Here is a 15,817-nt window from a genome sequence, read left to right on the forward strand (position 1 = left end):
AAATTTCATCTCAATTTTTCAGGTTTCTCTCTCAATTGATGTCAAAATAGCACAATCAAAAAGGAGATGCAACAATGGCTAACCTCCCAAACCCTGAATATAAGACAGGAGCAGCTGGGACTCACTTAATTTCTGATTGTTACCAGCAGTTATCGTGAGGGTCAAAATATCACTGGACTAATTTCTCCCCCCAACCTGCCTCCCCAACCAAGCTCTGCATTTGCAGTTTTAAAGAGCAATCAGAGAAGAAACAGATAGTAGAAAGAGCCTTGGAATTAGAGCCAGAGGTTCTTGGTCCAATCCTCTGCTCCACCATTTTCTTAGCTGTGTGACTTGGAGCACAGGTGCTTAAGCCTTTCCTCACCTGTTACATATGCATCCTAATACTTATCTTGCTTATCTTTTGGGGTTAATCAGTTTCTCTGTTCTTGCAGGGATGTCACAGTTTGTTCCATCCAAAGCAACTTATGCTTGGCTTTCACAGTGGCATGCATTAGTCTAGAAAGTTAGGACCCTAAGCTAAGAGATGCTTTGTCTGTCGAGGCAGCTTGTATCAGTAATTGTACAACCTTCTGGTATAAGGAAGTCTAAAGACACCATCCTCAACTCTGGAGCTGTGCTGCATCAAATAGGGAGCTCAGACTTTTCTGGCAATCATTTCAGGCAAAATCCTTTGGTAAGCACTGAGCCATTCTCCGAGAGTCACTGCTCTGGAGTCTTCTTATTGATCTCTAAGAGCCAGTCGAATGGATACAGCTGTGAATGGGGTTGAAGCGGCTCCATGAGCAGCAAGCAGGCAGTGTCCCACGCCGCATCCTCCTGCCTTCCTGGCAGGGCATATCTGCAGAGCTGCTGTTGGCTTTCCGTGAAGTTTCTCCTTGGAGTCCCTCCCACTCTCATGAGCTGTCCCTCAGCACACCGCTCCAAAAGGAAAGGTAAATGCGTTGTTAACGATTTGTTAAAATCATCCATTTTATGTTTACTCATATTCTTTACTATCTGTGGCCATTTAACAGTCTTAGGGAATGAACAAATTGTCCTTGGTATCTGAAATATAAAGAAAGTCTAGAGACTCATCGTAGGAGATGGTTTTGTTCCTCTTCTCTTACTTAGCCTTTTGAGCCAACACAGGGCCAGACTCATTTTCTTTTCTCCTGATGATAACATTTTTATCTCAGGTGCTGAATTGCTCCACCCATCCAAGGAGCTCGGGCCTATGGATATTGATGCTTTTTGTCAACGTTTTCCTCAACTAGCATTTCTTGAGAAGATGCCCCTCTGCTGAAATCCCTTCCACCCACTCTCTGCCAGGGAGCCTCCTCTTCCTCTTCCCACTCACATTGTCTTCTTCCACTCTCTTAGGACTCCTGGAAGGGAAGCTTCCCCCTTTTTCATGGAAGCAAACTAACTTATCAGGTTTTGAAACTGTTACATGTCTCAAATGTAAGACAGATGCCTCCTGTGGCTCTTGCCTTTGTTTCCGCCTTTGTGCAGCAAGAAGACTACGCTATGCCTCCTTCTGGCAGTCCCAGCCAGGTCTCTGTTCCCTGTTCTAGCTTCTCTGTCTCTCATTGGTTCAGTAAATCTGGTTTGGGTGGCCAGAGGTCAAGGTTCATAGGTGGAGGCAGGAGGTGGTGGGAGAGGGGTGATGGGGACATTTTCTCCTTCTCTCAAAGCAAACTGCACCCTGGGTTGGCATTCTGGAAATTTGATGAAGGTGGAGTGTTGGCTGTGTTACAGCATCACTTGAGTTGGGGGCAACCCCTGGTTGATGGGTGCTTTACTGGGAATGTCTGCTGGGAGCCTGTGGCTTTGGGCTTCCCCGAGCACAGTGACCTGAACTGAGTATGACTTCTGCAAGAACCCTGGAAATGATGCCCAGGTGGATCCTATACCCATGGTTGTGGGTTTCATCTTCTTGCTCCTGAGTTACTGTTTGGGAGCCAAGAGAATAGCCGGGGACTAGGAGGTGGAGTGCGGTGACGACTCCCTGCAGAGGTAAGCCCGACTTGCCATCCTGGAGGCTGTAGTTCCTGTCCTACATTGCCCTGAGTGAATCTAATGCCAAGTGTGCTCTTTGGAAGTCTCCATGAGTCAGAATGTCTAGTTGAGCCTACAAATAAAGATATCCCTGGCAGGAATTGCAGGCTTTACCAGATTCTCCCTCCAGAGAGCCCCCCAAAAGTGGATATTTTTGCACCCAATTGTGCAGTGTGATGCATTTTCCCTCTACTGGACAGAATACTGCACAGAAGGAGAAGCTGAATTTCACCCTCAAACCATCACCATCACTACTGGTTATCATCATTTCACCATCATCAAAATCCCCATCATCACAACCCCAAGATTTGTGGATTCTCACCATTGCCTGGCACGTCCCCCTCTCTTGCAAGATCACATATTACTCTTTTTTATTTCCTCTCCCAGCATTTTCCCCTGCGGACAGCCTCTCCTAGGAAAACACTGAACTGAGAGTCCTACTCCGCTGTGGGAGTCAGCCTAAGACAAATGCTTCTGTTTCAGAATTTCACAATCTGAAAAATGGGAAGACGAATCCTTGCCCCCGCAGTCATGCTCTGAAATGGTCTAGGTTCTTATTATAATCAATACAATGACAGAGCGGTCTGAACTCCTTAAAGGTGAGATGGTCTAAATGTCAATAGATCTCACCACTTTCCGATGACACTGAAAGCCATTAGGGTCCCTCTGCATTCCCTCTCCCATCCCATAGCTGTCTCCAAGCAGTCACTGGCTTGTCAGCACAGAATGGATAAATTGTGGTGTGCTTTTGCATCTTGGGTTATTATGTTTTCCGAAGAAAGGAAAACAATGAAAACTCTCAATAGTCAGCCCACTCTGCTTCTCCCAATAAACTGAAGGACTGAGTGCCACATGTGTATAAGAAAAAGAGTGAGAGAGATAGAAGTGGGCCAGGGAAAAGGCAAGCAGCTAGAAGAAAGCCAAGAAACAGGAGGAGGAGGAGAGATGGCACAGAGCCCTATTCAGAGAGAAATACCACGAGAAGGAGAGACCAGAGCACCGGGCCAGCCTGAGCAGGAGCACTGGGAGGCTCAGAGCCACAGGAAACAGACCTATGCCTGACAGCCCCCTTGCGAGCGGGCCCAGGTGCACTCAAAGTCACAGGTGGCAGGTTTCCCATAGGTCACACCATGGGACTCCTGCTATGTGGTGCAAGAGAGCTAATGGAATGAGCACTGGGTTGTGAGTCAGGAGAACTCGCTTTTAATCCCAGATAAGAACCTTGAGCAGATTATTTCCTCTCTCTGAGCCTCAGTTCTCTCAGCTGCAAAGCAAGCAAACTAGACTGGTTGATGACCTGGTCTCTTCTATGTTCAATTCGGTCTTCAAATCTGTAGAGCCATTGGTGGTAGCAGGTATTTATCCTCCTCTCTTTTGTCCATGCTCCCTTCAGGGAAGGAACATATTTCCCTGCCCAGTTACCCTATTGATGTTGGACTTACTAATGACTAGTGTTAGTCAATAGGCTGTGGATAGAACGGACAGTGCACTAGTTCTGAGCAGATGTTTTGAGATGCATTGCAAGTTTCCACCAAGCCCTCTTGTGCTTCTGCATTCAACCAGGAAAACAGCACACCCAGTAGTCCCTGCTCCTTTAGCCTGGGTCCCAGCATGAGGAGACACTCAGAGCAGGCCTGAACCCAATGCACAACCAGAAGTTAAACCCAGCCAACCTCAGCAGAGCCAAAGCCATCTTCCAAACCCCTGAATGGGAAATAAATGTTTGTTGTAAGGCACTGCGATTTGTGGAATTGTTTGTTATTGCAGCCAGTGCTGACTAGTTGACTAATACATCATGTGACAGGAAAGCGTGTCTCATAGAAGGACACATCAGAGACTGATCTAAAGCCTGCCTGAAGGAGAATGAAGGGCAGCTAGAGGGGCCCCTCCACTGTTTCCCCCTTCCATGCCAGAGCTGCTATAAACCTCCATATGGAGACACACCTGGCTTTTGGCATCAATAATCCAGGGCTCAGCAGGAGTAGGAGGAGAGTTTGGTGGGAGGGGGAAAGAAATTAGAATGCATCAATGTCAAATTGTTCCCCGTTCATAGTCCTCCAAACCTGGGCCGCCTGCTTCTCTCACTGCCTAGGTGCTATAATGAAAAGACTCTTGAACTTGGAGTTGATATATTGGTTTAGCTAACTTGGAGAGACAGCAAGATGGCTTAGACAAGTTTACAAGTTCCAGCATCCCTGGTATCTGGCTACTATAACAAGTATGTAAGTCTCCAGGCTTTTCTGATCCCAAATATTAAAGAACTCCAAAGAAATTCACACAAACATCAGCCCAGCCAAATTCTAGCTAATAGATATTTTTCTGCCAAACAGAGAAGTGTAGCATATTTAATACAATATACTAATAACGCCCAGAGAGGATAACTGTGGAACTCTAATGTTCCCAGGACTGTGACTTAGGGGATAACCTGAGAGTTCTAGGGTGGGATGTCTGACCAGAGCTTCCCCACCTCCTTAGCTGCTTGGACCGCGTCTTCAGAGCTGCAACAGAGCCACAATCATCTGTTGGGCGAGGGAGGGGAAAGACCCAGCCCTCCACCACCAAAGCTACATGGTGGAAGAAAGGAAGAATACAAACTTGGGGGTGGTGTCAGGGAAGGAGTAGGGTCTAAAGCAGTGGGTTCCAATTTTTTTTTTCTAAAACACTGAAACTTTTTAAACAAAACTTTATCTGGAACAGAAATACATGTAAATAGATAAAAGAACAGATGCCATGATGAAACAGGAGTGAGAATTTGAAGCCTCCCTGTGCAACATTCCTTTTCCATTCCCTGGTTGGGATGGGGGAGCCTGGAGCTGTGTGTGAGGCCCCAGTACTACACAAAGCTGGAAAACCACTGGACTAGAGAAACTCACGGCGTTGAAACAGGCTTAGAGAAAGCTGGAATAAGGCAGGGAGTGGGAGCAGATTCAACCATGGCTGTCTCTAGGCAGTTTGCTATGAAGAGAATGGAATGAAATGGGCAGGCATCCCTTGTCATGCTTGGCAGTGTAGGGTGCACAGTGGAGAGGAGGCCATGCACACCCTGCTTGAGGTGCATAGACTTAACAATTTTTCTCAAATCCTCCTAGAGGCAAGCCTCATCTTTATCTTCAGACAGGTTTGTTTGGGAAATATCTAGATCTTCCTTCTTTTCCCTGCCTCCTCCCCCTTCCCATCCACTCCTTGAATCCAAGCCTCTGGCCTCTCCTGAGCTCAGAGGTCTCAAGCCTGGGGCCATATCTGCTTCAGCCTCCCACAATGGGGGATCCTGAGGGATCTGTCCATCCCATGAGCACGTGATTCCCCACTTCCCATGGAGGCAAGCCCCCAGACCCACCTATGCACACCACGTCCATGAAGCCATACATCCCATAGCAGATCTGGAAGAGAAGGTCTTGGCGCTGCCATCTTGCCGAGGGGCTGAAAGTTGACCAGATGAGCCAAGAAATACTGGCGATGAGGAAGAGGGAGCCCAGGATGGCGGCTGCAACCTGAACCTTCTCAATGACCGTCAGAGAGATGGCCTGCCACTGTGGGGGAGAGAGTGGCCAGTTAGCAGTCGTTTGGATGCCCTCATCCCATTCCCACCCCTCTTCCGTCTGCTGCTCCAACAGCCACCTCTGATTTAAGATTTAAGCCAGGGCTTTCCAACCTGTGGTACAATGTGCATTTTGCAGGTTTCTGAATTTCACATTGAACTTTAGATGCAGAGAAAATCTCTATCACACCAAATGATCACAGTTAATTGTAAGGAGGGGGCTCTAGGTGGGCATGATTGGAAAGGAAGACCCTTAGACTTGTTTATGATATAGACAGAGAAATGGAGAGAATGATGAAAATGCAGAGCTAGTGAGGGTGGTGTTCTAGGCCCCCTGACTTTTTTTTTTTTTTTGAGACAGAGTCTTTGCTCTGTCGCCCAGACTGGAGTGCAGTGGCATGATCTCACTGCAAGCTCCGCCTCCCAGGTTCACCCCATTCTCCTGCCTCAGCCTCCTGAATAGCTGGGACTACAGGTGCCCGCCACCATGCCCGGCTAATTTTTTTGTAGTTTTTAGTAGAGACAGGATTTCACCATGTTAGCCAGGATGGTCTCGATCTCCTGACCTCATGATCTGCCACCTCGGCCTCCCAAAGTGCTGGGATTACAGGCGTGAGCCACCGCGCCTGGCCTGCTCCCAGATGATTCTTTTCAGAGAAACACAGTCTATTTTCTAACTAATAGGTGCTGAGAGTGCACAGGCTTTTTTGTTTTTGATTTTTGTTTGTTTGTTTGTTTGTTTCTTGCTTTCTACAACATCACCTTGCATGCCACTTAATTTATATGCTAGAGGTTACCAATTCAGTAGACCAGGGAATGAGATGTGGGGAGAGAGAAGAAAAACAGCTTATTTTACTGAATGTATATCAACACTATTATTTCATTTTTTAACAGAAAAAGCCCTGTGCTTATAGCAGTATTGACAGGTGGGTTAAAGGCTAGGGTGTGGGTGAGTTTCAACACTGAAATTCTATGATTCTATGGTTGGTCCAGGCAGTATAGGTCTGAAGGAGTCAGGAGTTAGATTTCTAGCTTGGGGTTTATTCATGCAGTTACTCAAGGAATACATATCGAGTATTTTCTATGTGCTGGCCACTATGCTAGGTGTTGGCAATGAAGCCCTAGGCAAAAACAGACAAGGTGCCTGCCCTTATGGAGCTTATAGTCTAGGGAACTTAGACAACAATATAATTATTTGCACATGCAATTCATCAAGGGTAAGTCAGGGAGGAACACGGCACAGTGAGAGCCGGTGACAGGGGGATTCGACTTCCTAGAGGAAGCGATGCTTGAGTTGACTAGGTTACTAGTCAACTAGGCAATGAAAGGAGGGAAGACTGCTCCCAGCAGAGGGAAGAGCATGTGCAAAGGCCTGTGCCAGAAGAAAGCATGGGAAGGATAAAAGCCTGGGAGAAGATAAGAGTGGGTGGAGTGAGACAGCAAAAGAGCTTGTGGGGTGAGACAACTGGAAAAGGAAGAATGAGAGATCACACAGAACCTTGTAGAATATGCAGAGACTTTGTGCTTTGTCCTAAGTGTAGATGTGATGATATGAATGGTTTTTTGCAGAGGACTGACAGGATCAAATTTGGGAAAGTGGGGAGAAGGACATCTTTCAATTGGAGACATTTGCATAACACTCTGCAAAGAACACCCCCAGAAAGTATTTCACTCTGAACTCTGAGAAAAGGCAGACTATTTTCCCTCTGCCAACAGGGAGACCTGGATGGAAGCATTGATTCATTCTGGCTGTAGCTGGGATTGGCCTGGCCAGTGGCCCCCAGGGAATTGTAACTGTAGGGAAGCATTTCACTTGCTGGTCCAGACGTAGGACATGAGCCTCTACATTTAATTATACAGATAGGCTCCATTACAGGTAATTGGGGCTTTACATTTTCCACTGTTTCCCCTGCCTAGGGTTACACATAATGAAAGGATTTTCCAGAAGATGACTTCATCATACAGACTTCTTTCATGCACAACAAATGCTTTTTCCAGGGCCTGCCCTGCTGCCTGGAAAGAGGGCTTCTGGCTGAGTTTTTGTTTCTACCACTGAGGCATCCATAATCCTCACTTTCTCCTGCTCCTCTAGACTTCAAAAATGCCAAATATAGAGGCACAGAAAGCTTCTCTTCATCCCTAAAACCCCTTCTACCAGCTCTGAAGCCAGCTGTGGAACCTAAATGGGGCTTCTGACTGCAGCGTAAAGCGTGACGAAGGAGCAGGGTGGGGTGCTATGGACAAGGCACTCTCCTCCTGTCTGTCCCATATGAGGCTCCACAGAGATGACGGAGAAAGCAGAGAGTGAGTGAGCTCTGAAAACTCACAGGAGGGCTGGAAGGGGGAGATGGGCACCCGGGGTACCAGGTTGCCACCAGATCCCCACTCTGATCTCAGTATCATGAGGTTTCTCCATCCCCTGAACTCTCATCCTGCAGCACCAGTGAACGGAGAGACAAGGGGAAGAGCACAGAGACTGGATGTTGTGCGTCTTAGAACAGCAAGGAGCACCGAGTGAGGGATCAGATGACCCGATCCTAACTGGGCTCTGCTCCTACGCGCTGAGTGTGACCTAGGAGAAGTCAAGAAATCATGAGGACCCTCAACTTTCCTTTCTGTAAAATAGAAATAATTGGTCTTTCCTGCTTCCTAGAGTGTTATGTGAAATGAAATCACTCTTGAACCGTGCTTTGAAGGGCGTTCTTAATGATGTTTCCGCAAAAATACAGATCAGCGTGTCAAGGCGGGGGTATTCCCAAACGTGCCTGTGCAGAGGGTAAGACCTGGACCAGGAGTCAGACCCCCACATCCACTCTACCACTCAGTAGCTGTGTCAGCCTGGGCACGTTGCTGAACCCTTCTGTGCCTCCATCTTCACATCTGTATATTAGGAAAAATAATAGTGCCCACTTCACTGGGTGGTTTTCAGGACTGAATTATACAATATATGTGAATATTTAGAACACTGACTGGCACCTAATAAGCACTAACTAAATGTTCATTAATAATTGCAATTCAGATGTAACAAAGAGAGGGTAGGAAGCAGCCACAAAGCCTTGAGACCCTCAGAGCCATGCTGTGCCTCCTTCCTCAGTGGTTCTTCTGGCTGGAAATATTGCTTCTGGAGGGTCGCTAAGATGATGCCCCATTGGACACTAAATAGTGTATTATTTCTCACTACTTTTTTTCTTTGTTTCTGAGACAGGATCTCGCTCTGCCACCCAGGCTGGAGTGCAGTGGCATAATCATAGCTCACTACAACATAGACCTCTTGTGCTCAAACAATCCTCCCGCCTCAGCCTCCTGAGTAGCTGGGACTACAGTCATGGGCTACTATGCCCAGCTAATTTCTTTTGTAGAGACAGGGTCTCATTATGTTGCCCAGGATGGTGTTGAACTCCTGGCCTGAAGTGATCCTCCAGCCTCAGCCTTCCATCAGTGCTGAGATCACAAGTGTGAGCCACCATGCCTGACCTATTTCTCATGACTCTGTCTGGGGCATGAACCAGGAGGTAAGATAACCAGGAGACCTGGAAGGAACTTCCCCTCTCTGGTAGCAGAGGCAGTCCTGGGATTCCCATCCATCGCTCCACCCACTTGTGGTGGGGCCTGCCAGCTCCATCCTACACTGTAGATGATCCAGCCGGGCTGGGGCATAGCAGCCCAGAGGCTGCCCACTGTGCTAAGCAGGCAGCTGTCTCACATGTTGCTGGACCTGAGGAGTGCAGGATGTATAATTGGGACATTTTGGACCACAACCCCACAAAATTGCTTCTAATCCAAACTACTTCCTTCTTCCAGTGCTATCCAGAAGTGAGATGGCATTTTCTGAGCACACACCATTGCATTTCCAGGAGTAACAGAATCAGAGGGAGCCTCCACTAGTGAATGTCAAGAAACTCACAGTGGAAGACAGGGTAGGGACTCAGGAATAGATGCATATGGATCCTCATAGATTCATATTGCTAACACTGCCACTTGCTTACCTGACTTGGGAGATTAGAATAACCTTTTCGTTTTTTACCCCCAGGAGAAAGTTATCCCTAAATGCATTTTCACTTTATGAGCCAAGGGTAGAGCCAAGGAAGGGTGCTTTGGGCTGGGTTCACAGGTTTGGAATCTGACCCTTTCTTGAGGCTTGAGCTGGATGAAAAGAAAGGGGAGGGTTAATGCATTCAGACCCCTGCTGGAGCCCAGAGGATGTGGAGTCAGCTGTCTCGTGACACTGCTATTTTAAGACACTTTGAGATTTTGAAATGAATTGAAGATGGAACCAGCAGCAGGGAAAGGCATCTCTTTATGACCCCTTGGTATACTACTAAGAGGGCTAAGGTGCCTGGGGCTTTTAGTGCTACCTTCCAGAAATGCCCCACAAGCCCAGCACACCTGTGTGTGCAACACACATACACACAGAGACTCATTCTTGGGATTGCCCCATGTAAAACTCCATGGGGTGTAAAACAAAACACCTGGACACCACAGCTGTGGGTGCTTCCAGCTGCTCCTCCATACAAAGACCCCATCGCCACCGCCCCCCCTCGCCAACCGCCATTACACCTCCTGGGCTTTCAGGACTCCCCCCTCCACCACCACCCCAGAGAGGAGGAGTGAGACTGTGCCAGGAGCTGAAGTCCCCATCCTCACTCTCGTGCTCACTAATTGATTATGTGGCAGCTTAATTGGCTGATCATGCATATGTGGAGGTATTTTCAGAAGCAAAATGCTCTCTGTATGTGTGTGTGCCTCGAAGGAGAGCTGCTTGATTTGGGGCATTTGTGAGGGCGGCACAGGCCTGCCAGCTCCTCTGGGGACAATGGATGTGTCAGGGCAGGGATAGAGTGGTGGGGGCAGTCAGAGGAGCCCTAAGTTCTGTCTGAATATGTGTGGCAGGCCCTCATTTCACCCTGGTCCTACCTGCCTTTCCAGGATAGCTTTTTAATATTCTCTCCCCTTCTTCTATTTCTTATTGCTTATATTCCCATTTTTCTCTGTCTCCCTCTCCTGTTTCTTCTGTTTTACCTCTGTCCCTTGCCATTGGAAGAGTGGTCTCTGAACCAGAAGCATCAACAGGTCCTGCTCCAGACCTACTGAGTAGCCTGCATTTTGACAAGACTGCAGATCAATTACATGCACATTGATGTGTGAGAAGTGCCATTAAGTCTACTCTTATTTCTTCTTCTTTGTTTTTTGTTTTTTGTTTTTTTTTTTTTTTTGAGACGGAGTCTCACTCTGCCACCCAGGCTGGAGTGCAGTAGCTCGATCTTGGCTCACTGCAAGCTCCACCTCCCAGGTTCATGCCATTCTCCTCCCTCAGCCTCCTGAGTAGCTGGGACTACAGGCATCCGCCACCACACCTGGCTAATTTTTTGTATTTTTAGTAGAGACGGGGTTTCACCATGTTAGCCAAGATGGTCTCAATCTCCTGACCTCGTGATCCACCCGCCTCTGCCTCCCAAAGTCCTGGGATTACAGGCGTGAGCCACCACACCTAGTCTTTATTTCTTCTTTACCAGCCCATAATTTGATCTCAGTCCTTCTCCTCACCCCTCCCACCTTCTGTCTTTTTGTTTCCTGTTCTCTTCTGCCCTCTGGCCCTTCTCTTTTCCTTCTTCTTCTCTCCCTTCTTCATTTTTTCCTTTCCTTTCCTTTCCTTCTTTCTTCCTCTCCTTTCTGCATTCATTTATTCATCCATCACTTATTCTCCCTTTTCTATCTGATTCTCCACACTTCTTTCCTTCTGTATCTATTTCCCTCTCTTTGTCCCATCTCTTCCTCTTCTTCTTACTGAAGCTTAAGAGAAAACACAAATATCCTTTCATCCCTTCCTACCCCATGCCGCCCACGGTGCTTGCCCAACCAGCCCATCTCCTTCCTTTCCCTCAAACTGTCCTGAATCTAAGGTGAAGTAAGCCTCCTGCTGAAGCAGGTGGTGTGGAAGCCCCACCAGGCAGCATCCCCACCGGGCAGCCCTGGGTCGTACCTGCAGAGGATTTTTTGTGCTTATGGCGATGACGTGGTACTTGTAGTAGCACAGCTCGCAGCTCCAGCAGCCCCGCTCGCTGATCCACTTGATGAGGCAAGGCTGATGGGTGCACTTGACCGAGCCATCGCAGCGGCACGGGCTCAGCAGCTCCCCCTGCAGGGAGAGAGCACAAGGTGATGAGGCTGAGACCTACGGTAGCTAGTGGGTGGGTGATGGGCGGGAGCATGGCAGCCTGGTTTGGGCCACCCAAGTAGGCCACAGGCTTTGTTTGGGGGCACCAGACTCCACAGAGGAGGCCTGGGCTCCTGCACCCCCACCATGAGAGCCAAGCCATGTTGGTCAGCACAACTAACAGCTCTGAGCCCCTGCTCCTACTTGATACAGCACAGTGCTATTAATTCCTAGGGTTCTACCAAGATGAGTGGGCTGGCTTCTGCGGAAGCCTCTGCTGTTCACAGTGGGGTGTCAGGCTGCAGAAGCGTCTCTGTAAAGGCTCGGCCAAGGGCTGCAAACTCAAATGCCCTCAAGGACAGACAGGCAACACAGATATCAAAAGCTAGCTAGTGGAGACTGAATTGGAAGGCTCAGACCCAAGTTAAAGGGAAAGCCGCCATCAGCTCTAGCCAGTGTAGATGTGGGGATCTAGGATGTTGGGCAGATGCCCTCACTGAAGGCCTGGGTCCCTCCAGCCACCCTTGGGCCTGGCTGGGGTTAGCTGGGAAGCCCAGCTTGGAGGGGTTGGAATCAGAGAGGCCGAGGACTCAACTGAGCAAGATGGTGTCAGGATTTGAAACCTCCTTTGAGTGGACTGCAGCCTTGGGCTCACTCTCCAGAACGTCCCATGACCATATGTCAGATGGTCGTGGCTGAAACCTGTGTTTTTTGTTTGTTTGTTGTTTTTGAAACAGGATCTCACTCTGCTGCCCAGGCTGGAGTGCAGTGGTACGATCGTGGCTAACTGCAATCTTGATCTTCTGGGCTCAAGTGATCCTCTGGCCTCAGTCTCCCAAACGACTGAAACTACAGGCATGCACCACCATGTCCGGCTAGTTCTTTATTTTTTTGTAGAGATGGAGTTTCATCACATTGCCCAGGCTGGTCTTGAAATTATGGATTTCCATCTGCCTCTATAATCACGCACTTGGCTGCAGACTGTAGAATCGGCTCTTCCTTCTAAGATTCCTGGAATCATATTTCTTTTCCATTTCAACTCCTATCACTCAAGGATCTCACAGTGGCCTGGAAGAGGTTTGGAATGTCCTTTTGCACCTGGTCTACCTGTCAGTTGTTACTCTCTGTCTTCAAGATGATTTGAATGCCGCCTCCTACTGGAAGTGGTCCCTGGCTGCTCCAGGTTGAGCACAGTGCTTTGAGCTCTGAGTGCCTTATGCTGAGTGACTTGGGTACATCCCTGTTAGCATGCTTGGCGCATCATTATGAGGATCTACGCATATCCCTGTCTACCCACCAGAGGAGCCCCACAAGGCAGGGTGAGGTATTCATCTTTGCACCCCTTTCCTCCAGTGGCAAGCCCTGTACCCAAGGTGCAAGCCCTAAATAAGTTTTCATGTTTGAATAAGTACATGAAAAAATAAATCAAGTGTCTTCTCAGGTTGCCTGCAATGCCTTGCGGAACAGGAACGAGATGCCCACTCCATGAGAATGGGAACCACATCCATTTTGTTAACTCTGGGAACAAACATCTTGCTCAGTGCCTGGCACTCTGTATTTGTGCAATGAATGAACTTGGCAGAAATGCTCAGGTGCTCATCCCCATGAAACCCTCCTTGGTTCCCCACTCTGCTCCTCCAGTATCAACAGGCCCCCTTTGCTGTGGCTCCAGGCCCTTCCCATACCCTCTGTTATAGCGCACCCCCATTTGCCCCTCACAGGGACAATGTCTTACCCATCTTTGCAGCCCTAACATCTAGTAAAGGGCCTGGTAAATTTTGATACTCAACACAACTTTGAGAGCTGAATGCATGCGTATCTGTCTTATGAATGAGAGGTTTTGCTTCTCTAGGACATGGCCAGCCTTTGGCTCCAGGTAGGCAGCCACCTCCTGGAGAGGAAAAGAAGAGGCGGGACATGCCCACGTTGCTGGGCACTCGGCACACTCATCAAGGCCTAAGTGCCCTTGTACTGAGGAGCTGCTATATGACTCTGAAAAGGAAACAGGAGGGGGTGAGTGGAGAGACGTGCTGGGGGAGGGGCGAAATTCCTCATTATTCGTGGCAGCATTTCCAGGCTCATTAATTCTAACAGGATGAGCTGGGTTTGATTAATCGGGTTGTTAAGCAGCCATGTCAAATTGCCCATCAGGTAAGAGACATTACTTCTGGTCCCTGGCAACAGTGCTGAGCGACAGTGAAGTCTCCACGCCTTGCTTCCCAAGCAGCAGCCAAGAGACAAGCCGGAAGAGCTGCTGCCTGGGGCACAGCTGATAACAATACCTGGGCTCTGGTTGTGGGACCATCAGGGCTCACGGGAGCCCCCCGAGCCTCAGCATGCAAATCTGGGTGGAGAAAGGAGGAGCGTGACCTGGCCTAATCCCAGTGACTGGCTAAGGGTCAAGAGGGCAGGACTATGCTGCTTCCCCTCCAGAGAATCATTCATTTTCCTTTAGGGAGAAGAAAACCCCAAAAGGCAACATAGGGACTTGCTGCTGGCATTACAAATATTAGAAAGCAAGGATGGTCTGGGTGAGGTGGCTCATGCCTGTAATACCACACTGTGGGAGGCCAAGGCAGGTGGATCACTTGAGGTCAGGGGTTCAAGACCAGCCTGGCCAATATGGCAAAACCCCATCTCTACAAAAAATACAAAAATTAGCTGGCCATGGTGGCATGATCCTAAAATACCAGCTACTCAGGAGGCTGAGGCAGGAAAATTGCTTGAACCCAAGAGGCAGAGGCCGAGGTTGCAGTGAGCAGAGATGGCACCAGTGCAGTCCAGCCTGGGTGACAGAGCGCAACTCCATCTCAAAAAAAAAAAAAAAAAAAAAAAAAGTAAATAAAGCAAGGACAACAAACTGTTAGAAAACTTTAACTTTGATAAAGGAAGTGATGATCAGGGATTTGCTGTGGGGGTTGGGGGGAATCCAGAAACAAGCTATTTTAACTCTGGCATTCAGGCAAGTTTTGTGGGTTATGATTTAGTGTATTTCCATGTACATTTCGGGGAAAGCCCATCATCTTTTTAGTGTTTAGGGCTTCTAAAAAGCTTTAACAGGGACTCTTTGCCAACTTCTACTGGTCAGACCTGTATGTCTCCAAGAACAACAGAAGTGGAAATGAGCCAGATGGATTCAGGCTAAAATTAGGAAGACGCTCCTTGCAGTAAACTCTGTTAAAAGCCAAAATGGTGCTACATGGACACTGAGGTGAATTCCTGCCCCGTCTGCCCTAGTAAAATTCTCTCAATATAATAGATATCCCTAACTGAGGAGAAAGGTTAACTGACTCCCTCAAGGTCACACGGCCATCAGACTCTGAGCTTCACCACCTGCTCTGCTCATCCGCCTTCCATCCTCTGGTTCCTGCTGCCCCACGTGCACCTGTGCCTGTAAGTCTCCCCTTCTCCAGGTCCCACCCCAATTCCTGGCCCAGCTCAGACCCTCAGCCAAGTCTCCCATCATTACCCACAGTTTTTCACTTCATCATTTTCAAATGCTCTGAGATTAGAGCTGCTCCTACACACCCCATAGAACTGAGCACATCAGCGATGTACAATTAAAGTGTGCTTACTAATTGAACAGGCCCCAGGGTATGGGAAAAGACAAGCCCTTCTGGCCCAGCTACTGAGGCTCCAGCATTTGGGCTGGGAGGATTACTGTGATCTTGTTTGCAGAGCTCAGCAAACTCCACAGATCAAAGGGGCTCATTAATGCACAGGGCACCAGACACTTCCTCAATGATCTGCTCAGAGTGTTGGGGCCAGAGACTGCCCTGGGAATGACTGAAACAAGGAAAATGGGATCTTCTCTAATCATCTGGCCCCCAAGGGACACACTGTGGGGGAGTGGTGAGGAACATGGTTTTGGGAAACAGCTGCTTCATTTTGGAGTGTCTGTTCACCAGCTGTGCAAATTTAGCCAAATCTCTTAACCTCTCTGAGGCTCTATTTCTTCATCTTTCTATGGCAAGTAACTCTTACCTCCTCAAGGGTAGTTGTAAGGATTTTTTTTTTCCTTTGAGACATGATCTCACTCTGTTGCCCAGGCTGGGGTTCAGAGTGGAATGATCATGGCTCACTGC

At 48.4% G+C, this 15,817-nt stretch overlaps 1 protein-coding gene across 1 annotated transcript in view; it reads right to left on the minus strand.

Moving 5' to 3' along the window:
- Positions 1-15,817, minus strand: part of MARCHF4 (membrane associated ring-CH-type finger 4) — a 111,749-nt gene that overhangs the window by 14,488 nt on the left and 81,444 nt on the right. The window contains exons 2-3 of the mRNA XM_003907925.3: positions 11,559-11,714; positions 5,378-5,570 (exon numbers count right to left, since the gene is read on the minus strand). Of these exons, the coding sequence (XP_003907974.2) occupies positions 5,378-5,570; positions 11,559-11,714 (349 nt within the window). The remainder of the gene's footprint in view (positions 1-5,377; positions 5,571-11,558; positions 11,715-15,817) is intronic.

Source organism: Papio anubis, chromosome 10 (assembly GCF_008728515.1).
Source record: "Papio anubis isolate 15944 chromosome 10, Panubis1.0, whole genome shotgun sequence".
Taxonomy (NCBI): Eukaryota; Metazoa; Chordata; class Mammalia; order Primates; family Cercopithecidae; genus Papio; species Papio anubis.